The sequence below is a fragment of the Anoplopoma fimbria genome, chromosome 19 (assembly GCF_027596085.1).
Source record: "Anoplopoma fimbria isolate UVic2021 breed Golden Eagle Sablefish chromosome 19, Afim_UVic_2022, whole genome shotgun sequence".
Classification (NCBI taxonomy): domain Eukaryota; kingdom Metazoa; phylum Chordata; class Actinopteri; order Perciformes; family Anoplopomatidae; genus Anoplopoma; species Anoplopoma fimbria.
The window spans coordinates 3,611,612-3,624,043 of record NC_072467.1 but is presented as its reverse complement, the minus strand read 5'-3'; the positions used below and the strand labels follow the sequence as shown (position 1 = coordinate 3,624,043).

General features: G+C 41.3%; 1 protein-coding gene across 1 annotated transcript; it reads right to left on the bottom strand.

The window, feature by feature from the left end:
• Window positions 1-7,014: 7,014 nt before the first annotated feature.
• On the bottom strand, window positions 7,015-10,890 carry dnaja2b (DnaJ heat shock protein family (Hsp40) member A2b). The gene is made up of 9 exons (XM_054619877.1): window positions 10,652-10,890; window positions 9,637-9,696; window positions 9,016-9,242; window positions 8,840-8,920; window positions 8,565-8,698; window positions 8,249-8,445; window positions 7,969-8,113; window positions 7,325-7,452; window positions 7,015-7,220 (listed from the first exon to the last, which is right to left on the bottom strand). Exons 1-9 carry the CDS (start codon window positions 10,727-10,729, stop codon window positions 7,032-7,034), a joined length of 1,239 nt encoding a protein of 412 aa, XP_054475852.1. The 5' UTR covers window positions 10,730-10,890; the 3' UTR covers window positions 7,015-7,031.
• Between the last annotated feature and the right edge of the window lie 1,542 nt (window positions 10,891-12,432).

Here is a 12,432-nt window from a genome sequence, read left to right as displayed (position 1 = left end):
GGCCAGGTGAGCATCTTAACTCACAGAGGTCTAAAAGTTACTCAGATACAATTTTAAGGTAAAGGCGCTTACCTGGGTTTTCCTTTTTATAATACAATACTTAATACTTTAAATCTATCAGAGTACAGAGCGAAATAATACTGTTTTACTCCATTGCTTAATGCTTATAAAGGATTGACTTTCTTGATGCCTCGTAGATTGAGGCTACACCTGCTAAACATACAGTAAGATTAGCTGAAAATATAATTATTTGATTTAAAGCGAGCCTGTGTAACTTCCACTGAACAACGTCTGCTGTGACAATTAATGTTAAGTTAAAAAAAGTGAAATGAGTCAGTAATACCTGTTATGCATAGATCCACCTAAAGTCTGCTAACATAAGCCATCATACAATACTGATCATACCAGACTAAGTAAGGCTGAAGCACCAAAACACCTGAGTGTATTTATTTGAGCAATAATACATTTTATTGTAAAATAATGTACCTTTTCAATTTGATTGAAGGAGAATGTGTTTGTTCTTCTTTTAAAAGCCACATGGTATTACTTTAACTAAGTATTGACTCATTGCAGTATTGATTTTTACATTACATTACAGTCATTTAGCAGACGCTTTTATCCAAAGCGACTTACAATCAGTAGTATATTACATATCATTCACCCATTCACACACTGATGACAGGCTACCATCAAGGTGCCACCATCAGACTCTAACTAACATTCATCATCCAGTCCACACCGATGGCAAGCCTTCAGGAGCAACTTGGGGTTAAGTGTCTTGCCCAAGGACACATCGACTGCCGAAGCCGGGTATCGAACCACCGATCCTCTGAATGGAGAACTACCTTGCTCTCCACTACGCCACAGCCGCGTAGGATGTGAATTTTTGACCTCTAGAACAATTGAAACCTTTATTTAATGTTACAAGGCATCCATTAAGCATTGAATTGCATGTTCACTATATAATTAAGATATTGATATGTGCTTTTATTTATCTTCTTAGATTGGCATCAGAGAGTGTGCAAAGTATATTGCCATCTCCCTGGCAGGGCCAAAGCCTAGGGGTTAGAGGTCAGGCCTGGGGCTGTGTCTCCCTCTCAGATGTCCTCCTCTTGCTGGAAGTGAAGTATGATGTGGTGACCCACTTGCTTTATACTGAAATGCTTCAGGAGCACTACAGTAAGGAAAAATCTTTCTTAACTTTTGTAGCAATAACACACAAAGAACAATATCCTAACTCTAAGTATAACATACTCAGTATCATAGAGCCTAGTCCAGGTGTTTCACATTCCTGATTTTCTTCCCTTCCTCTTCTTTCACTGTGATACCACAGCTCAAAATATCTGGGAGACCCTGCTGCCATGGCAACAACATAAGGAAGAGGAGGGGCTTGGGGAACTGGCAGATGAGGTTTTGGAATCAGGTGACATGCTCCGTTTGGCTGAGCTGCCAGGAGCCTTGAGGATATACAGGTAACACACAATGACAAGGTTAGTATAACACATTAAAGATAAATAGAAAAATAAATATACTGAATGACTAACCTACAATACAGCAATATTTCCCAAAACTAAAAAAGTAAAGTAAAAATACAGACTACTGTTGAGAGAGCAGTAATTTATGTATAAAAACACAGATATTTTACTTCATCATAATTCACGTAAACACTGCAAACAACTTTCCAAGTCCCCTAAATGGACGTCAAACAAAAGCACTATAACAAAGATACTCTCCTGCAGGGCCTTCCTGAGAAGCGGTCCTGAGTGGAGGGAACAGTCTTGGTCTGCTGTTTCGCTCCTGTATGAGTTATGCACATTTCATCAACAAGAAAGGGACACACTAACAGTCCTGGGTGAGAGGTAAATACTTTTAAAAATTTTAACCAGCTGGAAGTAAGTCAGCTCTTATTTTGCACGGCAGCTTGATTCTCGTGATGTCATGAGATATCCCGGGTCATCTTAAGTCTACACATCAATGAAAACCAAATAATCCAACATATATTCACGTTGATTTAAGATGTATTGATTTAATTACTGTGTGATTTAGCCCACCTTCTACCCAACGCAAGTTAACACTTATGCAAGGAATTGTTGCAGATTTCAGATTTGACACATATAGACTTCTTTATGGTTCCTACCAGGTACTTAATGAGTTGATTCATTAATCTTTCACCTTCCAGGCTGGACAGGGAGAGCCTGAGGCTGCTGTGCCTTTACATCAGATTGGCAACTCTCCGAGCTCAGAGAGAAAAAATGTCCTACAGTGCTCTACTGGCAGCTCGGCAGTCCTGGGAGACATGGTGAGCCATAACTAAAAGTGAAAACATAAATTCAACACTGAAAAGGAAAATGTATTCACTATCATCAGGTCTTGCTTTTTGCCCTATGCACACTCTGTTTCAGCTATACCCTGTCTGTCCCACATTATCTGTTCAGGCCACACGTTCAGAGTCCCTGCAGAGCAGAGCAGGCAGCACTGTGGCTTCACAGTGAAGAGGAGGAGCAAAATAAAGACTTTATCTCTGTATCACCACAGCAGGTATTGTACATCTGCATGTTCTGAGAGAGAGGCAGCACATTTCATAACCTTGTTTTTTAAAATTTTAGTACTATGTTTCTCGAGTAATGGCTTAAAGTAAAACACTACAGTAGTTTTATCAGCAGCAGAACAAAAATGTTTGGCCCTGTTACAACAGGCAGTGCTGCAGTTGCTGGTGCTGACTCAGGAGCAGGAGAGGAAGCACCTGGTCAAGTTGGCAAATGGGGTCTCCATAGAGGATTTGCAAGAGCCAGGTTGCACACTGCCTCCAAAAGAGGGTATATGGATATTTGACTGCTGCATGCTTGTCAGAATTGCTTTTTTCTTTTGTAGTCCCCTTTTGTATTCCCCTCATTTTTTGTATCTACCACCTTTCCTATGCAGAAAGCCATCAGCAAGCTGCTTTAAGAAGTTGTTGTATAAAAAGACTTCGAGAAATCCATGCTGGCCTGCAGACATGCAATGACACTCAGATCCCCTTAAAGCAAACAAACCTCCAGACACAACTCCAGCTGAACATAAGCAGTCAACCGGCAATGTGGTACCAACACCACCTGGAGGATTGTTCCCTGCTCCTTTTGACCCATCTGATGGAGCTCCAAGAAATCCAAACGTCTGCATTACTGCCAGCAGTCATGGACAAGGTGAGTCAAGACAACCATAACATCCCATCGTTTCCACAGATTCCACAATTACAGCGGCTCTTTTAATAAAGCACAGACTGTTCAAATAATGATGTGTGTCTGTTAGAGTGCACAGTGTATCGAAGCTCTGCGAGACGCATATGAATCAGAACTTCAAGCTCAACGCTACACCAGCCTGCTCCAACTGATATCAGATGCCCCTCTTACTTCAGGCTCTATACTCCCTTCTTATCCAAACTTAACCGAGAATAGCAGCAATGAGCAAATCGCAGCTCTGTCCCGCTGCAGTGGTGTGCCAGTTGAAACTCTGACGGTGGATTCAATCAGAAAGGCCAGCAGAGAACTGAATGTAATGCAAGCTGCAGCATGGACTGACAAGGAGGACGTCTGTCAAGGTACTGCAAAAAACAGGCAAACCTCGACCAAACACTTACAGCTGCAATTACAACATGTTGCTTTCCCCCCAGGTTGTGGAGCGGTCATGGAGGACCTGCCCTACTTGGAGATCTTGTGTGTATCAGATGCAACAAGTCAGAGTCTCGCCGCCGACAGAGGAGCCCAGGAAGAAGAAGCGGGCAGTGCAACAGAGAGCCCCCAGAGTTATGAGAAACAGGGCTCACTGATCACTCTTGCTTGGAGCAAACCACCAGAGTATGAGGAAGAGATTAGAGGACAGAACCAGGATGTACAGCCAAATGACACAAGCAGTACAGCTGAACACACACCGTGTGAGGAGAGTACTGGAGAGAGTGACAGAGAAGAGATGAAACCCACTCGGCTCCACTTTGATTCCACAAGTCATCCTAACACACAGTCTGCAGACCAGCAGTGCAGCACAGCAGGGCAGGTACTCAAAATGATTTATAAAGCAGACCATAAAACATTGTATTAATATGTCATGTATCTGATTTTTTTACCCCTTCTATACTCTTCTTAGTTGGCCTTGGTTGAGAGAGCACTAGCTGATCAACCAGAGAAGGGAGGATCTGAATGTGACCTGCAAACCCATGCTCTGGTAGCAGAGACCCTGCAGGCTGCACAACCACAACTTTTGGTTTATCCTCCTGAGATTGAACAGCATGGTGGTGACATTTGCTCTGAACTGATGAGAGAGACAGCTAATGTGGACAGAGAAGTGCTCGAGGTGGAAATGTGTCCCACTGCTACAGAGTCGGGGCTGTGGGACGTGAGAGGGCCTGAACCTTCTCATGCTGAGGACCAGAAATATAATACACGAGCCACAGTAAGTTTGCCGACACATGGTTGTGCAACCAAGATCCGTGCCGAACGGATTTCAACATAATTCACTCGTCTGCTGTTTCCTCTTGTAAAGGTTGACAGCAGCTCTGCAGAGAGGGAGGCAATGAGGGAAGCTACACTGATGGAGAGAGAGCGAGCAAGAGAACCACTCTCAGCAATGGAGAGAGAAAGAACAATGCGCAACCTGGTGGACATGCAAAGAAAGGTGGAACAGAGGCAGCAGAGAGACAGAGAGAGACAACTGCTGAGGGTGAGAGAGAGAGGTGCAGAAGCAGAGTAGGAATTTCACCCACTAGTATTCAGATCATTGTTTGTGGGAGGCGGAGGCAACATGTCACTCTGACAGGGTTTGTCGTTCAGGTTCAGGAGCGTCTGTCGATCATACAGAACAGAAAGGCGGAGGAAGACCTGCTCGGCCTGAAACACACAGACAGGCTAAAACACCTCACTCAAGATCTACCTCAGGTAAAATACTGTGTATTTAGGGAATCAGTCTAGATAATGTATCTATCATTGCATCACCGTTACTATTGTGTTGTAGGAGGATAAGAACCAGCAGAAGACAGTTGTCAGGGAGCGACTGGAGCAGCTGAGAAGAGAGAGATCCTATGTGATGCAGTCCAAACGAGAGAGGTGAGGGACACCTCTTTAAATGAAACTGGGAACACCAATGTATGGTTTACCACCACCCCCTGTGTTTCCTTTTCATCCTCTAGGAATACTGCAGGATTTAAGGAGCTCCTGGGTCCAGTAGCTCTCAACAGCAGTGAAACAGAGGAAGGAGCCGACTGAGAAACTACAGCTGCTTAAATTCATGTGTAGTTTTAACAAAAGGCTTTTTAGCCAACAATTGCTGTCAACACTGTCCAGCTGAAGTGTGATTTTCTAATGATTTTAAAATCTGCCACATTGATTATCACATAATATTCTGATGAGTTCAAGTATCATAGTGCAGATTTTTTTTTACCTGCAGTGCCCCTCTGGTTTATGGTCATTTAAGCTCACATTATTAAAAAGAAATGTTGTGAATGCAGGGTTTGCATATGCAATAAGACAGATCACAAACTTTAAGTGACTGTTTTATTATACAGTTATCATCTTGACAAACGTAAGCATCAACATTAACGTCATTAATCCATGACCCCCCTTTAGTTGTGTACACATTATCCCCGTGGCCTTAATTACATACACAATAAGTCGCAGAGGTGCATGTTAACGGTCTACAGAGGTTCCATCAGCTCTCCTTCACCTGAACAGAACATATTTATTGGCACGGTTGGCCATTACTCACTTGTAAAAGAAATAATTTGACAAGACGAAGGACACCGCTGTAGACTTAGAATGCACCTATTGACTGGGGCTGTATTTATTTACAGGTCTATAGGGATAGGAATATTGTAACATGTCAAAGAATGTAAGTTTAGCTAACAACTCTACGATGGGAAGATATGTATAATACAGAGGTTTGGTGTGGGCCCAGTGGTTTTCCTGCAAGAGAAGAGGATCTCCTGGTTCTGGTGTGCAGAGGGAAAATGTCTACATGGGAAAAGATTCTCAGTAAATAAACATTCTGTTTTTTCCCTCTTAAATGGCCCCTATTAAGTGTCCACTCACACTGCAGTCCAACACAAAGCAGGAATATCTATCACTCTAATAAGCCAGAACATTCAACAGCAGCTCACACACGGAGCCGCTGCATTACACACATACAGTACGAACAAAGTACACAAGTGTGTCCTCAATTCAAATGAAGAGTACGCTATGTAGGTTCAAGTTCTGTGGTCTCGAAAACACTAACATTCGAACCAACAAAGACAAACAAGTTTAAATTTCCAAACTATGAAAACATGATGCCTGGCTGACAGGTGTTTTAATCAGGGCTTTAATATTTTAGCAATGTGAGAGCTCGGGACTTAACAGAAACAGTCCCATGTTCAAAATATGACTGGTCACCTTAAAGGATTAAACGTGCGGTTCTCAGCAGGCTGTGCAGAGGACACACTTTTAGGGCTGTAATTAGGTCAGCTCTCTTGATAGCAGGGGACTTTGATAGCATTGACACTGAAATTTAAACAGGTGTGGTGTCAGATTTCTTGTAGTGTCCTATCTGGACCCTTGATCTACATGTGCAAGATCATCAGCAAGAAAGCAGCATGCGCTTGTGTGTGAGATACACTAAACTACACCTTATACAAGAAAGTCAACAATATTTGCATTTTATACACTAGACTGGTGTTTCCCACAGTGAAAGGTAAAAGCTGAGGATGAAAACAGGGCGGGTCCAAGTCAAGTTCATTCAGTGAACCTTCTTGCTGGGGGCTTTGATGAGCACTACTGTCCATAAACACAAAATGGTCATCACACGTCCAGCATATCTCTGACTTATGGGCACCATGGAACTGAGGAGGGTTGATATAAGTGTATATGTATTTGTGTACATCTCTTTTTCATGTGATTCATGAAAGTAGAGAAATCAACATGTATGCGTGTCAAGTCTTGAATGGTGTTAGCAATGGGACTCAATAGATGTTCATGTATTTATGCGTTTGTTTGTGTGCGCAATGTGCATGTCTTTATGTATGAGTCTTTCTATTGGTGTGCACACTGCACCCCTGGGCCATGATGGCCCCCTTCCTCATCAGAACTATCATTGTAGGCCTCTCTCCTGGCTCCGCTTCCTGACCCTTGACTCTTGTCAAATTCTGTCAGGTCAACTTCCTCTGCATCTGCTGCAATCACAGGAGTCTCAGCACGAGCAGGGAGTAAGCACTCCAGTTCCTGCAAGAACAGAATTGAGTTAAAAAATAAAAATTACACTACAATCATTCGTGCTTATGGATTTATAATTGTGCAGGACGGGATGGTTAACACTTGCAACTCACATTCAGTTTTTCAGGGCTAATCCAGTTGTTTTCAGGGAACTGGACGTCAAACTTGATGTAAAGGTCTCCCTTCTCAAATGGGTTTCTGTACTGAGGCATTCCCTCTCCCTTCACCATTCGAATAGAACCTGCCACACAACCACACACCAAAAAAGTGGTGTAAAGGCACGTAGACAAAATAGGTATCCTAGACATTGCACTTTACAAGATATGTACTATATATTGTGATATAAGCAGAACAGAACTGTCAGGCAAAACTGAACTCTGAAAATGTGCATTACTTTGCTTGCGGCAAATTATGATGTGTTACAATAAAAATTTAAAATCCTATTTGGCATTTGTTTTATACCTACACAGTTAAGACAATTAGTATTATATTATACTTTCTCCAGATTTAACTGTCATGAAAATGTATGTGTATACGCAAGATCTCTACACCGTTAGTGTTTATCAGGACATTACATGTTTTTTTAAAATCATAATATCATGTGTATGTAAAAATTACTGTTGGCGAAAGTAAAACAAGCTGCAATAAAATGGAATAGATGCAGTAAACATAAGATCTATTATCTTTTGCACCAAAAAATGTCAGGAATATCATGACCGAGATATAATAAATGAACGTGGTTTGAAGACTTGTTTACCTGGCTCGATGACCTTGCCGGGTGGATATTTGACGAGCAACTGGCGTTCATCAAGGTGCGCAACGGTCATCTGGAAGCCACACAGAGCCTCAACCAGGCCGATACGTTGGACCATGTGAAGGTCACTGCCATCACGACGAAACTCCTGATATAGATTGACATCCAAACTTGTTAAGTGCCGTAAAATGTACAACAAATAATGGAAATATTTCTTCTTAGCCCTGATAATAAAATAAATACAGCTAAACAATCAATATCAGAAGCCAATTGTTTTCTTTACCTCATGTTCTTTCTCTTGCAGCACCAGGACTATGTCTCCTGGTTCGACGCCAGGTGCTTGGTCAGCTTCCCCAGAGAATGTGATCTTCTGTCCATGTCTCATGCCTTTGTCCACATGCACCTCAAGAAGCTTAGTCTCCTTACACACCTTATGGCCCTCACACTTTCTGCAGCGGTCCTTCTCATTTACCACCTCACCTGCACAAGCACACATACAGAGATTGGACAACTTCAGTGTGCCGTTGTGCTCGTAGTTGTACAATATGCGGTGTCTTTTAAAAGTATAGTCAGTGTGTGGGTTTTTATGGACACAATACCTTCTCCATTGCAGTCTGTGCAGACTGACTGCATCTGTTGGACCATCCCAGGTGCCAGCTGTCTAATCATGATTCTCATACCTCGTCCTCTGCATGCCACACACTTCTGAACTGCTCCTGCCTTACCCCCCTGACTAAAAGGCAAACAGTAAAGCATCATCACTGTTAACAGGAATTTATTTCCAACAAAACTACTTTATGACATGCTGTCTTCCGTCAGGGTTTTGAAAATATTGATTCAACGAATAAAATTAAACATTTTAAAGCAAACTCACCCATTACAGGCACCACACAGCACATTCTTACTGAGCTGCAGTTTGGTGGTTTTGCCATTGTAGAGGTCTTCAAGAGAAACTCTGCATGAAAAAAAGAGATATAAGATGTGTGCAACAACATAATATGTTTGAACACCCCATGGAAGCACCAAACAGTATTTATGTAACATACTTACTTCAGAGGGTGAACCATATCATCTCCTCTCCTCCTGCCTCCATTGCGTCCTCTACCCTGCCCCCCCATGAACCCAAATAGTCCTCCACCAAAAATGTGAGAGAAGATATCGTCCATGCCAGGCCCACCGCCTCCTCCCTCCCGTAGGCCCTGTTCTCCATAGCGATCATAGAGCTCCTTCTTTTCTGGGTTTGTCAGTACCTCATATGCAAAACTGATCTCTTTAAACTGGAAAATGAAAGAAAAAGAAAAAAAAGGTACAATCAGACAGCTTGACTCAGAACATCACAGCAAAAAGGGCCAACTAGGTGCGTTTCTGAAGAGCCCCTTTTACAAAGTGAAAACAAAACAAAAAGACAGTCTAGTCTTTTGTGTCAGACTGAAGAATCTGAGAAAAAAGGTCATAGAGCAGTATGAATCAAACACTAATGTGCATTTCGCTAGGGAAAAAAAGCTGTTTCATATTCTGTACTCTGATGTGTAACTTACCTCTAAATCCTCAAAGAGTTGGGCTGTGTGATCATGATAAACTAAGTTGACATCATTTCTTGGTCCCAATTGTTGAATAATTGAGCTATTGCTGTTGCTAACAATGGTGTTGCAATGCTTTTGTACGTCATACCTTGTCTCCAGCATCAGGGTTCTTGTCAGGGTGGTACTCTTTAGCCAATTTGCGGTAGGCCTGTAATAAACCAAAATTCAAAATGAACAAAACTGTGTTTGCGCCCTGAAGACAGACACCACCTGTATCAAAAAAAAAAGCTGTGTTAGCAGATCACGACGTGTATTCACTGTCCTCACTAGCCAAGTGCTTGACTTGTGGGCCTGTTGTCAAAAACATAAGGACACTTGCAGGAGCATCGCTGTCTTTTAAATTGATGATTTTCATGTCACAATGTTTAGCACGGTAGGAAGATGAATAGATGGTGTTTGTGTTGAGCTTGGGGGTCACGTTGACGACACACACACACACACACACACACACACACACACACACACACACACACACACACACACACACACACACTGAGTACACAGTAGCGTCCCCTGATGTTACACGACATACATCCAGTCACCCACACACACACACGTTCAACGCTAAACCTCAACTCACGATACATTTCACCCAAAGTGTAGCCACACCAGACCTCACACTAGGGCCCACAGGGGGGTTTCTTTTCTTCTTGTTTAGTGTGCACTTGCTTCGTTACTGTTCGACTTGGTGAAGGCTAGTTGCTGGGATGTCTCATCTAACGTCAATAGCCGGTAAATGCTATCACACTCGTGGTCACCAGTGTATTTCTTGGTCTTCGGGCAGGCTAACTCCATCCTTCAGATGTAGCTATGTAACGATGAAAAGCACAACCATTTCTGATATTCAACCCACACCAATGAGCAGCTTTAATTGCCACCAAAAAAAAAAACGCCGTGAAGTACTGGACAGTTATCTAGCTAGCTTAGCTCACTAGCTAGGCTAACTAGCTACTGCTGCTGAGAGCCCTTAGCTAGCGTTAGCATCCCTTCACCTAGCTCACGTTGCTTGTTTCTAGGCCAACATTCCCCGGTGACCTCACTCTTTTGTAGTCTATTCCCACTTAACACATTCACGTTTCGTTTGATAAGAGTGTGTTGTGTACCTTTTTGAGTTCGTTTTCAGAGGCAGATGGTGAAACTCCGAGGATGTCGTATAGCTTGGTATCCACAACGCTCGCCATGATGCTAGCCGGCTATATGGAAAAGACCTTCTGCGGAGGTTCAGCTGAGAGAGGAGCCGACGCAGGAGTCACCGGCTGGGTCCGTACGGGGGTTGCCAGATCCGACGACAATCACCCACTCGGAGACAGATGTCACAAAACAGCAAAGATATTAGTACAGCAAACCATGAACGGGGCTTGTGTGTTTATAAGTGTGATTATCTTCTTATGTAATGGTAAAACGTGTATGTTTACAATTCGGCACGTTATATTGTTATTAATATTAAGGTTTTATGCCCGGAAGCGAGTGCCAAAAGGGGGTTGGAAAATGGCTGCACATTTCCTTTTAGACTGAATGAGTAGAATAAATGCAGAAAAAAAAAAAACACCTACTTAAACATGTATTAAAATGTGTCCACTGACCACACTATAAATTGCATTTGTATTTAGATAATGTGGGATAGTGGGTGAGAAGGAGTTTTAAATGAAGGTTGCACTACACTGTCTGAAGTTTAAAGGATCCCATATGACTGAATTTGTCTTTTTAAATATATCCACCAAATATTGGCGTTTCCATATGGAGACATTTTGCTGAAGTGGGTAAATCCGAAAGCACTGGAGGTCCATGTCTTTGGACATTTTAAGCATCACTGGATATTTCCTTCAGAAAATTTGTACCTAATTTAGGTAATATCTGGTGTCAGTCAAGTCTCTTAATAATAATAATAATAATAATAATAATAATAATAATAATAATAATAATAATAATAATAATCAAGGTCCATCACTACCTCTTCTATGCTCTAAAACAGTGGTTCTCAACCTTTTTTCAGTAATGTACCCCCTGTGAAATGTTTTTTTAGCCAAGTACCCCCTAACCAGCACAAAGCATTTTTTTTAGGATAATGAAATTGAATAGCCTACTGAATATAAAATTCAGTTTATGAATTTACACTTATATTCTATTGAATATTTATTAAATTACTATTTTTAAAGGATTTTTGAATGGATGCTAATTTTAAATATAATTTTTAAAAATCTCACTTGCCCCCTGGAGTGCCTTCACGTACCCCAATTTGAGAACCACTGCTCTAGGACATAAAGCCCCTGTTTTCTTACTCAACAGTTTTAAGCTGTGCAATTTATAATTATTAGTTAATATAACTATATATCTTCTTATATACAGTCTATGTATATAGCAACCTAACCTTCAGGTAAATAGGAGTCACTAATTGTTATTTAAAAGCCTTACAGCTGTCATAGCAAATGTCTCCTGATGGTTATACTGCAACTGATTTTATAAATAACACCTTTGTTTAAGGATTAACAATTTTCTGCAGAAATTGAAGGGCAAAGGTAATACATAATCCTAAAGCACCAAGGAAAAGTAACAAAGTACATTAACTCAAATATAAATTTTAATTACTTGTAATTTACTTGAATATTACCATTTTATGAGACTTTATTCCTCTACTATACCATGTTTCAGAGAAAATATTGCACTTTTTACTTTTTACTAAAAGATTTGACATACAAAACATATAATCAGTGTCAGAATAGTATGCATTATTTTAGATTAAACCACCTCAAAGTACTTAAAGCTGTTAGAATTATATACACCTCAACCAACAAGAATATTAAAGTACTGCTTAAATGTTTCCCGGGCGTTTTACCTTTGATACTTTAAGTGCATTATGTTGCCCATACTTTTATTCTATACTTGC